The 16,456-nt window shown below is 36.8% G+C and overlaps 1 protein-coding gene across 1 annotated transcript in view; it reads left to right on the top strand.

Moving 5' to 3' along the window:
• nt5dc1 (5'-nucleotidase domain containing 1) overlaps positions 1 to 10,070 on the top strand; it is a 74,170-nt gene extending 64,100 nt beyond the window's left edge. The window contains exons 7-8 of the mRNA XM_048597026.1: positions 7,879 to 7,922; positions 8,851 to 10,070. Coding sequence (XP_048452983.1) covers positions 7,879 to 7,922; positions 8,851 to 8,871 — 65 coding nt within the window. The 3' untranslated portion in view covers positions 8,872 to 10,070. The remainder of the gene's footprint in view (positions 1 to 7,878; positions 7,923 to 8,850) is intronic.
• Positions 10,071 to 16,456: the final 6,386 nt, after the last annotated feature.

Raw genomic sequence — 16,456 nt, 5'->3', positions numbered from 1 at the left:
GCCTGGTCACTTAGACCCGCTCCTTGTCTGAGAGTGACCATTGACTGCTGCATGGTCTAAATGTCCACTTCACATGGCTGCTTGTTTTTATGCTTTTAAATTTTCATTTTCTACATGTACCATATTTTTTGCTGATTGCAGTTGGCGGTCATTCTTCCAACTGTATTTTTCCTTGTCCTCAACTTGTTATACTGTCAAGTGTTGTTCGTGTGTACACCATATTGCTCTCTCTTCCTCATATTTTCACGCTCCTCTTCATTTTTCAGTAATCAGTCCACCAATCTATCACTAGTTTTAGCTTTCAACTCCAGTTTCTCTTAAGCAAATCTTTAGGTTACCTGGAGGTTACTAACTCTGCTGTTTACAAATAGGCTTCTGCATTGATTCCTGGACCCTGTGTGCTGAATGTTTGGCACTGTTGAATATATGCTCTCCCTCAGCAGAGTATTTTGTCTGCATGGCATGTCACAATAATTTCCTCCTTTTTTTTCTCCTAGGTTTGGTTTTTCATTAGGCTGAGTTGTAACATGTGTTTTTGTCTCTTCTGGATCTCCAATCTGTAGCTGATGCTTATTACTCTAGGGAGTACTGGGTTGTGGTGATGTTGCTGGAGTGTTAATCCAAATGCCTGGACAGTTGCTCTGGGGGCATGAGTTTAATTCCCACCATGGTTTAAATTCAATAAATCACATCTGGAATTAAAAATTAATCAGTTAACGGTAACTCTGAAACCATCAACAATTGTTGTTAAAATCCATCAAGTCAACTAATGCCCTTTAGGGAAGGGAATATGCCGTCCATACCTGGTATAGCCTACATGTGATTCCAGACCCACAGCATTGTGCATGTCATTTAAGCGCTCTGTTCGTTGATAATTGCTTTACTAACCCATTGACAATTAGGTAAAGGCAAGAAAAGCTGCCTCTTTTGTTTTCTGTTTTCCTTGTGATCTATGTGCCATGCATTTTCATGCCTTTTCAATCTGATGTGTAAATTGCATGAAAGAATAAGAGGGGAAAAAACAGTTCCGGAAGTTAACTTGGTAACAACACGAATAAACCATGAGACAGAAGTCAAACTTTGTTTACTTTGATATATTTCAACTACAAGTTAAACTATCAATAGCTAGTGTACTTTACCTATGCATTACTCTGTCAAAATGTAAAATCTTTTCCATAAAACAGACACGCGCTGTATGGGCAAAATCACTTGTATTGCAGCCGCCTTAGTGATCAACTGAGTCACTCTCTTGCTTTTAATTGCACCGTAGTCACTCAAACAGTTCAGGCTTAAAAATAGTTCATAAATGGGGTGAAGGAGAGGCTTGGCAAATTATTGCTTGATCACCTTTCATAGATGGTAGTTCTCCAATTTTACTCAAAGGCCTTGCAACACTCCTATTCTGCCAGATGTAGGCTTTTGTTTGCAGCTCTTGACCATCTGTTTAGAATCTTGTTGGATGTATTCAGCTTGTTCATGCACACCTTGTTGGTTTGTAAATGAGCTCATATGCTGACCATTTGTGCTGTCAACAATCCACTTTTTAACAGTATTGTAGAGCATGGTGGATAAATTGGTCAACCCTTATTAAGCAGCAGATTGTATTTCAGCCTTATTAATCAAAAGGGTGGAAGTAGTTTGCATTTGACGTGGATTTTTAGAACAATAAGTTATGATAGCAAACACAAGATATTTTGACAATGTTCAGTGTAATGGCATAGGGTTAAGTTGTAATTTTACAACAAGATATCTTTTGGGGAAGGTGATTATAGTGTGACTGAAGTATTGGACTTAAATGAAACTAAATAATAGGTATGAGAGTGGGTTGGCTAAGGTGGAATGGAAAATTAGACTGAAAACTCATGTGACGGGTAATAGTGAATGTTTAAAGAAGTATTTCATAGTTCTCAATGAATTTGCATCACACAAGAAAGCGATTCATCTGTGGCTAATTATAGAGGTTAAAGATAGTATTCCAGTGAAATACGAGGCTTAAAATATTGCCAGGAGGAGTGGTAAGTCTGAGGACTGGGAAGTTTTAGGCAGGACCAAAAAGCTGAGAAGGTCAATAAACAGAACATGAGAGTAAACTGGCGAAAGATGGAGTTTCAGAATTTCAGATTTCAAATATGTAGGAAGTGTGAAGGTAGCAAAGTTAATCTTTAGTCCCTTATTCAAAGACTGGTGAAAGTGAAATGAGAAGTAAATAAAAAGATGGAGATGCTAAACAAACATTTGTGTTTGTTTTCATGGTTGAAGACATCAAAAATATCTCATAGTGGTGAACCAATTGTCTAATGAGACTGAGCAACTCAAAGTACTCAGTATTGATAAAGTAGTACTGGAGAAATTATTGGGAATGAAAGCTGACAAGTCCCTTGGACTTAGAATCCTACAACTGTAGGCAAACAAAAGAGGTGGTTGTAAAAGTAGTTGATGTACTGGTCTTCATCTTCCAAAACTTCCTTGGTTCTGAAAAGCGTTAGTGAATTGGAATGTGGTGTTGTAATTGAAGAAAAAATGGGCGAAAGAAAATGAGGAACTGCAGACCCATTTGCCTGTTATCAGTTATTAGAAACATGCTGAATTCCATTATTAAGGAAGTGGCAGTAATGTGTTTTTTTTCTTTCGTTCATCCACAGGATGTAACATCAGTGACCGGGCCATTGTTTATTGTCCATCCTAAACTGCCCTTGAGGTGGTGGTGAGCTGCCTCTTGAATTGTTGCAGTTAATATTATGTAAGGGAGTGAGTTCCAGGATTCAGACCAGTAACAGTGAAAGAATGGTGATGTAGTTCCAAATCAGAGTGGTACGTGGCTTGGACGAAATGTGCAGGTCGTAGTGGTCCCATGGATATGCTACCGTTTCCTTTCAAGGTGTAGAATTTGCCGGTTTGGAAACTGCTGCCAGAAGAGCATGGTGAGTTGATGCAGTGTGTCCTAAAGACAGCATGCACTGCCACAACTGTATTGGTGGCTGTATGGAGTTCCAGTCACATGAGCTCTTTGATCAGGGTGGTTTCAAGCTTCTTTATTGTTGTAGGAGCTGCATGAGTCCAGGCAAAACTGGGAGTATTCCGGTGCACCCCTGCATAGTGCATTGCAGTTGGACAAATTCTGGGGAGTCTGGAGGTGATTTACTTGCCGCTGAATTATTAGACTCTGACATGCTGTACTTCGTAGCCTTAATATTTATTTGTTTGTCAATGGTAATGTTTAGGATGTTAATCGTGAGGATTTCAGAAATGATAATGTCGTCGAACAGTGAGTGGAAGTAGTTGGAATCTCTCTTGTGGCTGCGGTCATTGCATGGCATGAATACCACTCACCACTTATCAGGCCAAACCTAAGTGTTAGAGATAACGAGGTGTAGAGCTGGATGAACACAGCAGGCCAAGCAGCATCAGAGGAGCAGATTCTCCAGCATCTGCAGTTCCTATTATCTCTCTCAAACCTAAGTGTTGTCCAGATCTTGCTGCGTATTGACACAGCCCACTTCAGTATTTCAGGAGTTACAAATAGAACATTGTGCAATCATCAGTGGATTTCCCCACTTTTGACCTTGTGTTGATGAGAAGCTGAAGATGGTTGGACCTAGAGTACTATTCTGAGAAACAGCGGCAGAGATGTCCTGGGACTGAGCTAATTGACAACTGCAGTCATCTTACTTTGTACCATGCGTGACTCTAACTGGGGAGAGCTTTGCCATGATTTCTGTTGACCTCTGTTTTGCTCGGGTTCCTTGATGTCAAGGGAAGTCCCTCTTACCGTAGCTGGTTGACTCTGCTCAATGTGGATTTATGAAAGGAAAATTATGTTTATCAAATTGGTTAAGATATTTTGGAGGTGTGACTGCCATATTGGATAATGTGGTACCATTGAATGTTGTAAATTTAGATTTTCAAAAATTACTTTACAAGATGCCACATTAAAGATTATTGCGCAAGTTATGATATTGTGGTGATAGTGGTAATTTATTAGCATGAATAGAGGACTGTTTAAAGCCCAGAAAAGAGGGTCGGAATAAGTGTATTTTTTTTATGGTGGCAAGTTGTTAGAACTGGAATGCCCTAAGGAGTAATAAAACAACAATCAATATTAAAATATTAAATAATAAAAATTCAAGTGTAAAGATGATACAAAACTAGGTGGGAAAGTAAATGTGAGGAGAATATAAAGACTCTCTGTAGAGTGTGATTTAGTCAGGGTATGTCAATGTATTCCATTTGCCACTTTTTTGCCTAATGCAGAGAATTGAAAGACTCACATCTGGTCAGAAGAATAGAAATTCACATGATGAATAACTATTAAATCTTGAAATTCTCACAGATTATGGGTGCTTGTACTCAGAAAAACATCAGCATTTTCTTTATTCTTGTATGGGCTATGGACATTGCTGGAAAGGCTGGTATTTGTTGCCCATCATTAGTTGTCCTTGAACTGAGTGGTTTGGCATTTCAAAAGAATGTTAAGAGTCAGTCATATTGATGTAGCTTGTCAATTACATGTAGGCTGACCCGGTAGGGATGACAGATTTCTGTTCCTAAAGAACATTAGTGAATCAGATTCATTTTACGAGCGGTAGCGGTGGTACATGGACATCATTAGATGAGCATTTTATTTTTATTCTAGGCTTTATTAAACTCAGCTTCCATCACAAGCTGTGATGGGATTTAAACAGTCATCTCTAAAGCATTAGCCTGAAACTGTGGAGCACAACTAGTAGCATCACCATATGCCACTGCTTCCCCTATGTACCAAAAGAATCTTTGTTAAAAGTAAATATGTCTTGTTTCATTTGTCGAAGGATTCTGTGTGAGACCACAACTAGAGTACTGCACAGATTTGGTATCAGAACCTCTGGAAGGATCTACATGTTTTCAAGAGTTTGCAGTTAAGGTATACTTAGATTGGTTACTAAAGTTGAGAATGCTATTCTGTCAGAAGAGGTTGCGTGAAATGGCCCTATAGTCTCTAAGTTAGAACAATTGTGAAGTAATCTAATTGAAACATTTAAGATTCTGCAGGAGCTGGATAGGGCAGGTGTGTGACATTGTGTCTTTAACAAACAAGTCTAGAACAAGGGTGCATAGTTTCAGGATAAGGGAATGAAGATGAGTAATTTTCTCACTCAAAAGTTAGAAATTTTTGGAGTTTCCTAGCCCAGAGTGTTTTGAATGTATGGATGATAAGTATATTTCAGACTGAAATTGATAGCTTCAACTTTACTTTCCATTTCTTAAATCACCTAATTCTTTTTGGCTTTAAAAAAAACTATCAAACAGCCATGATCTTGTTAAATGACTGAATTATCTTTAGGGTCCATATGACCCACACTGACTTCTATTTCTTAGTTTCTTTTAACGATAAAACACTCTGCCATGTAATGCGTTTTATTTATTTATTACCTGCTGTTTTGGTTATTGTTGTGGAGTTCGAAGTCTACAGCATAGAAAAAGGTTCTTTGGCTGGTTGAATCTGCGGTGGCTGGAAACAGCCATCTAACTATTCTAATGCCATTCTCCTTTATGCAGACTTTTGTTTTTTTTTCCAGACGTAAATGGCTGTTTCTAAGATATCACGTATCAAAGCTGAGATGTGCTTTTCGGGAACGTTTTTTCAAAAAAATGCCCATGTACATATGCTAACAAATCTCTTGCAGCATGCTTGTAGTGGGTTGGAAGATATACTAACTTGGAACATTTGAAATATGACCAGGAAATGTGTTCTGTATGCAAGATTTTTAACATGACAGGATGTGTAATGAGATTATATATAATCTGCTTAATTCAAAACGACTAGTTGGATTATATTCATGTACCAAAGTAATGAGATGTTATGACTGTGTTGTGCCAGCTTCCGTTTCCTTTGTTTTTCAATTCTAGGCTTTTGTTTCTTGTAATGCTGCTATTTGTGTTGTATAATGAGCCTTTACAATGCAGAAAGACATTTTTGTTTTATAAATCTTAAGTTTTTAAATTGCTTAATTGCACTGGAAGTTTTTTCCTTTTTACAATCAACCCTCTCCTTGGTGTAATGTGTTTTGAAAGTACTCAGTGTAAGGTACAAAGGAAGAGTTGTCGTATTTACATAACTATTATATGCCAATTCTGATTTAGGTATGCTGGTAAATTGTGCTGTTACTAAAGTTCAGGCATGAACTGCTTGAGATATTATCATTTCTGCACTGTTTCCAAATTGGGGAGAATTGAGCACATTGTGTGTATTTTAAAACCAATTGTCGTAGATTATGAATTATAAACTGACCCAGTGGATAAGCTGAATCCATTTTTCGAGCACCAAAATTCATGTTTAGGCTTGTGCTATGCATACAAGTCTGAGACCCCCGAATCTGCTAAGTAATCCTATACTTTCAGTAGGAGTTGGTCTTATTTTTCACTTCAGAAATGCATGTTTAGCTCACATTTATAAGGTAATGTACGATCAATCGGGCAACGTGCTGTATTGTCAAAAAGATGCATGAGTTTTCAAGAGAGGCCCACACTGAGCAGACCAGGTACAGTAAGTGACAAACAGCAATCATCTCTAGCAAAAAAAAATCCTTATAAAGGCAGTTGCAAGCCAGAAGTCATAAGATTTGTTAACTTGTCAGGTAACTGTTGCAGTAAGGGAATTCGGTATTGGTAAAATGTGGGAGACAATCTGTCTTGAAGAGGATGTCCAAGCCAAATGCACCATGATACTAGTAACCTGCCACTGGTCAGATCTAAAGAAACATTTATCAGAATGTCTACTTGAAAATCGTCAGAATGGTGATGACATCTCCTGAAATTTACTGCATAGAAACGTGCTAAAATAAACCAAATCAAACCCGGAGTCCAGTGAAGATTTCAGAGCAACTTGCAGTTTGGATAGCCATGTTATGGAGCTAAAATAGTTTGATTAAAGACTCATCACTCAAACGCATGCAAAAGATCTTTGCCAATTTTGCTAGTTCTAGCTATTCATTATCAGACAGTGCAAAGACACCAATCTCCATTATGTCACATTGGTGACATGGATAAAATGCTGATGAATTTCATTATGTCCAACAACTGAACGGTGTAGTGGAAATGTTTGATGGCAATTTATTTGAAAGGCACAGGACGTGAGAAAGTGAGATTCACAGTGGTACTACCCTGCATGGTTAAAAGAACAAAATAAATGCCTATTATAATTTTTAACACAAGGCAATATCAAAAATCACATTTCCTGAGAATTTTATACTTGTCCATGACAATGGTTTGATGAGAATGGACTGAAGTCATGGATTAATAATTTATGGAACAGGCATTCCTCTGGCCCACATAAAAAAACAGTTTCTTATCAATGTGGGATATGTACATATGCCATTTGACAAATGCGATCAAGAGCTGCTTGTGAAGAAACAACACCTACGTCACAGCTATGCCAGAGAGTTTACTTTTGGATGTGTGCCGCAGTAAGCCATTCAAGGATCATCTTCATGCTAAAGGAGATAGATAGATATGGACAGATGTTCAAAAATAACCTTTACAGAGTGAAAATATGCATGTTGCCTCCATGTTTTGTTTTGTTCTGTTATCAAATTATTGCATGTTCGTAATGCGCAAACTGTTGTCAGACCCTTCAGAAAAGTTAGAATCTCCAAGTTAATGGATGAGAGTGAGATGATTTGTTGTGGATGATTTGTTCTAGTCTAGTAAGATCCTAATGATATCATAACCAAAATGACTCAAAATGAATTTGATGAACCCTTTATTTTGGATGTCAAAGATATTAAATTCAAAGTTGTTTAAATATTTTGTTTATGGATAAAGATATCCTCGTAGAATTAATTCATGCCCTGAAATGTGTCACATTGATTTAATTTGAATTACTGGTTTTATTTTTATTAGCACAATTCAAAATGGTGACTACCTACATCAAGACCATCAGCCATGTAAGCCGACTCCCATTTTTGGAAGAATCTTTCAAGGTTTCACAAAGTTGTCTCATATCCCATGACTTGTATTTTAATGTTAACAAAAACATACCTAACCTCTTGTCTCTTAGCTAACTAACATTAAACGCAAGATAAAGTCAGCAGGCTACACAATTACATTAAGTATTAACTTGTGAAAGTATCTTAGATTAACTGATCACTTAGCTCACTTGGGTGTCAGATTTTGCTCAGTGGTAGCACTCGTGTATTTAAGTCAGATGACTTGAGATTCAAACCGTAAGAACTGCGGATCTGTAAATCAGGAACAAAAACAGAAGTTGCTGGAAAAACTCAGCAGGTCTGGCAGCATCTGTGAAGAAAAATATCAGTTAATGTTTCAGAACTGTTCTGAGGAAGGGTCACTGGACCTGAAACGTTAATTCTGATTTTTTTTCTTCACGGATGCTGCCAGACCTGCTGAGCATTTCCAGCAACTTCTGATTTTGTTCTTGACTTGAAATTCAAGACCAACTCCATAGAGTTGATCCTCCATTGCAGTATTGAGGGTGTGCTGTAAGGCTGGATTAATCATATTTTTCAAGATCAGTTTTCGTCACGTAAGTTTTCAGTAATTTCTTATTTATACATGTCTAGCCATGCTATTCAATTTTACTTGCATGTTCCCATCTCCCAAATTGTTTTAGATTGTTGTACTTTGAGTTCGTCTACAGTATGACATTATAAAGAGCAGACAAAAAAAATCAATTAAAAGTGCACATGGCGACATATTCAATTGACAAGATATTTGGCACAATTTATACCTATGAGTCAGCATAACTCGTTTGTTATTTTGGGACTGAAGTGGTCAGATTTGAGCAACATAATATGCATAGGGAAAGAGAAACAAATGGATTTCTCATATTCAGTTTTGTTCTCTGTGCCTAAGGAAAGGATGTACTTGCCATAGAGAGTGCAATGAAAGCTCACTAAATTGATTCCTGGGATGAGAGAATTGCTCTGAAAGATGATTGACTGGAACACTATCAAGTTTAGAAGAATGAGAGATGATCTCTTTGATTTTTATGCATTTCTGCAAGTGCTTCCTAGGTAAATGTTGTCAGATTGTTTCCTCTGTTTGATTCAACCCTTGCCATTCAGTTTTCCTTATCGGCTCTTGTACAGTATAATCCAATAGTGAATAAGATTTGTACACGTTGTTGGAAAATTTAATACAAAAACAGTTGTTATCCCAAAGTAATGTTTACTGTTGTTGTTTAGTCTTTCAAAAAGTTACATTTGCAAAAAATTGAAGGGGAATGGAAGATGTCAAGTAATGTGATAGATATAGATATTAAAGAAGGTAACAGAACGTACACTTGAAGTAAATATTGAGAAAACTTTTGAAAGTGAGAAAAGCAGCGGTAAGGAAAATGTGGTTAGGGCAGTGAATTTCAGAGCATTGCTTTTGCTGAAAGCTGTACCGTGGTGGAAGAGAGACATTAACTAGAATAGAAAGCATGGAGGATGCTTTCTAGTACGTAGACAGTGGAGGATTTAAAACAGTGTTTTGTTGTATTAAGAACTTGCAGGTGGGTTATTGGAGACCTGTGTGAAGATCATAGGAGAAAATAATTCCTGAGATAACCAAACAGTTATGGTCTCGTAGTCTCCCTACCTCCGAGCCAGCAGACCCGAGTTCAAGACTCACCTGTTTCAGAGGTGTGTCATAACATCTCTGAACAGGTTGATTAGAAAATATGAAAAAACCGAACCTCTGCCTCACTGGGATTGAGGTAATACCAGAAATTGGCAATATTTCAGTTGTGGAAGGAGTGATTTTGGCGGTGCAGTCAATGAGAATTAAATATCACAAGCAAGGATACTAATTTCTAAGATTATCTTTACCATCCAGCATAGCTCCAAAATGCTGGATAATTTAGCCAAGGAGAGAGTTATGATTGTTTTTTTGGGGTGGTTGACCAAAGTTCGTGATTTGAAATCTTTTGAGCGACGATTAAGCATTTCTGCTATTGTGTTCTGAAAATGTTTCCATCTTATTTGTCTTTGTATTCATAACAATTAATGCTTTCTGATTCAATCATTTCATAATGTTGTCTTGTATGATGCAAATTCCCATCCTTTCTCCCCTCAAATTCTAAATCTTGACATGGCTTCAAAATAAAGAAGAATGAATTGAATAAGTGCTCATTTTATTGTGTGTCTGGGAGAGGAAGAGTAGACAAAATCCTTTCAGTGCATTGCATTGCATCATGTTATTTCAGTGCTTATTAATCTACCAATTTCAGTTTAATAGAAGTCCGATCCAAAGTTATGTGATTTGAACTTCAAGTTTTTAAGCATAAAGTAAACAACAAGTAGTATACAATTATATTGTGTACTGCTTTCATGCCAAAATTGTCCATGAAGACGTCATCATGTGAAGATCAATCCAAAAGCAAAAACCAAGTTCACAGCCACTAGGACAGCAGCCAAACCACCACCATGAGCCTACAATATCAAACAGAGCTGAATCAGTCAAGGCAATTGAGGGAAATTCAAAATAAGCACAACAAGCAGATATGGCTAACTGCTATTAATTTCAGAGAAGAAGTCAGTCTGGCGATCTGACCTACATATTACTAGGAGTTCTGTAAAATATGTTTGACACTCATGACCTTTGAAAGAGCAACTCAGTAATTGTCAGATACAAGAGTGTCGAAGTTTCTATCATCATTTCGGACATTTCCATCATTAATTCATATGATAACTTTGGTAAAATGTGTTAAGCAAAACTGATAAAAGGGAGAAATGTAAAGCAGCCCAGCCTGATAATATCACACAACTTAGTGCAAGAAACTATGTAGGCGTATATGTGGGGATGTGAGGTTTTACTTTGAATCTTGACTGTATTGCTTGATCTGAATGAATGCTGAAGCCAGGTCACAGCAATTATTTTGGCCCTATGAACTTGGACTGATAAAACTTTCTGAAACAGGGCTGCTCCACTACTGTTGCTAGTTCCGGCTGTGATTTTTGCCTATGTTTATGTTGTTGAGATTGAGAACAGCATCTTGCAGTTATATAGCATATGTAAGATAGCAAAATGTCAGAAGATACTTTACAAAGAGCATTATCAAACAAATGTTTTCAACAAGCCGCATAATGAAGAAAATTAATGAATAATTGTTAACAAAGGTAACCAAAAGCTTGGTTCTTAAGTTGAGGGTGGGAATTTTGAAGCTTAAGGCTTAACTAATTGGAGTGGTGAAAAGTGGTTTGAGTTAGTTTAAAAGAATGGGTGATCTTTTGGGCCAGTTGCTGAAGATCTGTGGAGTCCTATCCTGGCAAGGATTCAGGACCTTTTAAAGAGGAGGAGACAAAAAAATTCATCCAATCATGATCACCAACTAGGGCATAAATAAGAAGGAAAGATACTGGCTTTTATTCTTCAGTAGTGACTGAGGAGGAGCCCTGGAGAAATTTTTTTTTCTAAAGAGAATAAATGAAATTCTGTGAAATAATTAGTTCCAATATTTAGTGGGGTATTTTTCCATATTATGTTGACTTGTTAGGAAGATTCTAACGAGGGACAAGGGAAATGCCATTGGAGTATTTGAAAATATTCTAATGTCAGATATGCAAGAAGTTTGACTTCTGGCTACTGATTAGATCTAGGATGAGAGTTCTCAAAGACAGTGAGGTATACTTCTTAAAATCTTTGCTTTAAATTCAGGATCCCTACATGATTGTTGGTCAGTAGGCGTTTGAGGTGACCACGTCATGTTTTCTCCAGCATCCAGCAAGAATTTGTTAAGGAAAAACGTGATCGGAGAAAGGAATTCCCTGCTGCTGCCTAATTCGTGGGACTGTAAAAAGAGATCTTGCCTTGTGCAGGGTGACCTTTTGCTTTTTGCACATCTTAAAGGAGTGCCCCAGAAATTCCAGTGTTCTACTAAAAGTGGAAACTCAACAAACTTGACAAAATGTTTATCCTTCATGGACAAATGTCAGAAAAATCTGTACTTGTTTAGAATGGATGGAGAAAAGAGTGACAAAACTGATAAGATTTGTCTTATCAGTGTGATGACTTCTTCCAAAGCAAAAAGAAAAGCTATGAGAAGCCTATACGGCCTTTAAAAAGTATATAAAATCTTAAATGGTATTGATCAGGTGAAGCTATCTTATTACTTTAAAGAATATTCAATTAATGCAAAAAGACTAAGAGAGAAATGGCTGAATTGCAAATCTAGAATAAATATCAGGAAACAACAATCTATCAAAATCAAAATAATAGTATTCCTAAGTATAGCACAGTATTAGAGGAATTATCTGAGTGGCTTTTTTGACAAAACTCTGCTTTTCCTTATCTTCCATTATTATCAAACTCAGCTCACATTCTTTGCACAATGCCTGTACTACAAAGAAACAATAATTAATCCATAGTTAGCTTATCAACCTGACAAATTAGAATTGTAGTGAAACACTTAAGGGTGAAGACTGATATGATCCAGTAGCTGACATTTTTAATATTAGACATAGACAAAATCTTCAGTTTTTAGGCATATAAAGAATTGTGGGGGAAGGAGGAATAAGTGATACATGATAGTAGGTTTAGTGTCAGAAAATGAATCCTTGTATTGTTGCTGTGCGTGATGACTCAATCTTCTCCCTTGGAGAATGTGTGCAGTTTTGGATGGATTTTGTAGGCTGACCTGCATTAAACTGTATAAACTCTACATAGCCAACAGGTTTGCTTGTATAGAGGCAGGAGCACTACCATCAAAGCAACTCCAGTCAAGTCTAGAAAGCACTTCTTTTAAGAAAGAAAAGAACTACAGAGCAACCCTTGCAACAGGAATGGAATAAATCTTGCTCTTTCTCATATGCAAGTTATAGTTGTACCTGTCAAGACTACAGATCAGTGTCATGTATACATGTACAAAGCCAGTAAAACTGACAATAATAATAAACACTCTGGAAAAAGAAAGTAAAAATTTATATAACTGCACAAGAACTCGGTTAATATTTGTGAAGAGAAAAGTTAAGGCACTCCCAAAATGTTCAAACTTCTCTTTTCTGTTTGTGAATGCTCACTGAGCAACTATGAATTTACAGTACCTTCTGTATTTATACCATACTCGGAATATTCATAAAAATATTATCAAAGGAGAGATTGATTAGAATAGGATGATAAGGCAGCGTAAGGAGAGGGTAGGGATGTATATGAAAAAAAACCTGATTTCTCCAGAACGATGATGTGGAGGCAACCAATAGACCTGATAATATAATCCATTTTTCAGCAAAAAAACAACCTAAAAGATGAGAAGGTAAGCGTTAACCATGGAAAACTCAGTCAAAACTCTAAATATAAAAAAAATCGGTAATAAAAGCAATTATGTTCGAAATTAGTGATATGCATACATACCTAAACTTAGTGTCAAAAATATTCTTGTATGGCACAAAAAATAGAATCGCTTTCTTCACGGAGGCCTCATCCCAACCTTGCAGAATCTTTTTTCCCCTGGCCTATGCCTGACTCCATTCTCCGCCATGTAGTCGACTCTTAGTGTATTTGGACTTTCAGGAATTGGCCACGCATGCTGATTAGCAAGTGCCGCTTGTACCCATGGAGCAAATAAAAATTATTTTCAAAATTAGGTGGCTGTTGTAGGAGAGGGCGAGGCTTTGCTTTTGTGGAAGCGTCTTCAATTTTAATACTCAAATCCCTAATACCAGGTAACGTAATGCTCTCTTGACCAGTATTTTGTGATTATTGATCAATTAAGTTTAAAGGACTGCTTCAAATGGGTTGGCAATTCATGCATTGAGAAGAACAAGGTGTTGGTTGTGATTGATATTGTAGTGAGAAAAGTACATCAGATACCAGTGCAAATTTTTATTTAATTGCAATGTATTTTACTGTTAAATATCTGAAATCTCTGGGTCAGACAACTATATATGGATATCTTATTCACAGTATGTAGGATTCCTCATCTTACACTTGACCCAAATTTTTCTGTTCTGCTTTGAAAAGGTGCATTTAGTGTCAAGCTCACTGTTTTATTAGCAGCACTGTATGCCAGAGATCATTATATTTTGGAGGGCCATACACACACACATATTCAATTATTTTGAAAATATGAGATGGAATAATTATATCTGCAGGAATTTAGAAATTCAAGTCTACCTATTTGATGGAGGAGCAAATTACTGCAGATGCTGGAATCTGTACTGGAAACAAAAAATGCTGGAGATCACAGCCAATCAGGGAGCATCCATGGAGAGAAATCAAGTTAACATTTCGAGTATAAATAACGCGTCATCAGAGCTGAAGTGAAGTATGGAGGGGACAGAATTTATGCAATAGTGGGCAGAGCGGGTGGGTTGGAGTGGTAAGGGAGAAAGGATGTTGATAGTTTAGATTAAGTGATTGGAATGTGAGAATGTAACCTATTTGTACACATTTAATCTTTCTTTTTGTGCATTGTTTTAAAAAGAAACTGGGTATTGGAATTCTTCCAGTTATACATCTGAATAATGCATGTAATGTATATATAGTATGGAAGGCAGATATAGTTTGTTGCAATGAATTTTTCACTTTTGGTGTGTATTTTTCTAAATAAATTCCTCTTGATTTGTATAAAGTTTGCATAGAAATTTCAAGGTGGAAACAGGCTGTTTAGCCCATTCCGTTCATTTTTGTGTTTATTGTCCACATGAGAAGTAAACTAATCCTGTGTTCCCATTTTGCTTCCAAATCAAGATGATTTTCTTTTTCAAATACTGATCTGATGTAACTTTAACTGTTTCCAATGTCAATACATCAGTTATGCTGAAATGACTGGAATTTCAATAGTGGAGATTTGCATCTTGAAATATTATACAGACAAGACGATCTCTGATTTGTAATGAAATTGCAGTAATGTGTTCGTTGGCTTGGGTGACAAGATATTCTGAGTTGATGGGAAAAAAAAATGTTTCTAAAGGAAAATATGAGCTGAGGTGTTTGATAGCTGTGAGATGCCCTCACCTCCTAGTCGCCCAGTTTGAAAATAATTTTTATTTGTTCCTTGGTTACAAGCTGTACTTGCTAATCAGCATGCGTGGCCAATTCCTGAAAGTCCAAATGCACTAAGTCATCCACGTGGCTGGAAATGGAGTCAGGCCTCGACCAGGCAAAGAAAGATTCTGTAAGGTTGGGATGAGGCTTCCGTGAGGAAAGGGATTCTGCTTTCTGTGCCATACAAGAATAGTTTTGACATGAAGTTTAAGTATGTATGCATATCCCAAAACTTCTGACCTCTGGATCAAACCTAAAGGAAAGTGGTTACTGCAGTCATTATTGTTAGTTTGTCAGATGGTGATCCGTTCATTTTGATTGGGACAATTTAAAAGCACAATGAACATTTTTCTTCTCAGATTATTCAAATATAGATTGAATTTGTTTGTGGACTTTTGAAATCAGTGAATTCCCATGAGCTTAATTGTCTAACCTTCTAAGTCTTCACATTAGACTGAATTTCACAGATTGGTTGCGGACTTCCATATTGCGGATGGAAATTAACCTCTTCACCTACGTCACCTTTGCCAAAATTTGTATTTCACTTATTTCAAACTGTCACTGGGAAAGTTTTTGCTATCAGCTTCTTTTTTCATCGGGCATTGTTTATTTCAAGTTCACGCAAAGCCCTAATAGTTTCCACAGGGGCAAAAGATTTACTAGAAGTCAATCATTTAACAATATCTGATAAAATACTTTATTTGACTCAAAAGAAGACATTTGACTCCCTCAGTAATCATACATTTGCAGAAGGAACTCTGAGTAACATTTATCAATCATATTACAAGCGGATAATATGTTCTGTTGTGTCTTCTAAAATCATCAGCTTGACTTCACAACTTCGATGATTATTTCAGACTGGCCAAAGATGTAGGGCTTTATAACCCCAGCAAGTGTTTTTGTATTGCAACTTTGTTATAAATAATATTATGTGAAAGTCGAACAACAGATGGGAAATATGATGTATGGTGCATCATAGCTTTTTTTACACTATTCCCTCCTGGCCTACTCTCTGTTCTCTTTACAATAGTAACATAAGCATTTTACACTTTGTGGCTTTCAGTCTAGTTATTTTACTGCACAGTTTTGAATACTTCTTTAAATTCCATTAATTGTTCTGGGCAAAGATGGTTTAAAATGTGGATATTGCAGATAGACAGAAGGGGATTTCATGTGACTGCAGAAGTACAGATTCTTTTAGATGCACAGGTGATTCTGCCCCAAACTGGGACACTGAATAATTATATGCTTATATATGATAAATGTGATAATTAGGTTGCAAGTGTTGCAAATTTTCTACATTTAAAGATAAAAAAGGACTCCACTTAGAAATTATGAAAATGTTTCACCTGTGTGTATGTGGTGCAAATTTAAATGACAACATCTTTGAGCTTTAGGAAGACCAGTTGTTTGGCAAATTAGTATGATGAGCAGGTTAATGGGTGGCATTGTGTTCTGCTCGATCAACATCTCGCTGAAGATTTAGTAGACT

The sequence above is a fragment of the Rhincodon typus genome, chromosome 5 (genome assembly GCF_021869965.1).
Source record: "Rhincodon typus isolate 14 chromosome 5, sRhiTyp1.1, whole genome shotgun sequence".
Lineage (NCBI taxonomy): Eukaryota > Metazoa > Chordata > Chondrichthyes > Orectolobiformes > Rhincodontidae > Rhincodon > Rhincodon typus.
The sequence above is the reverse complement of the archived record's forward strand: the minus strand, read 5'-3'. Positions and strand labels throughout refer to the sequence as shown.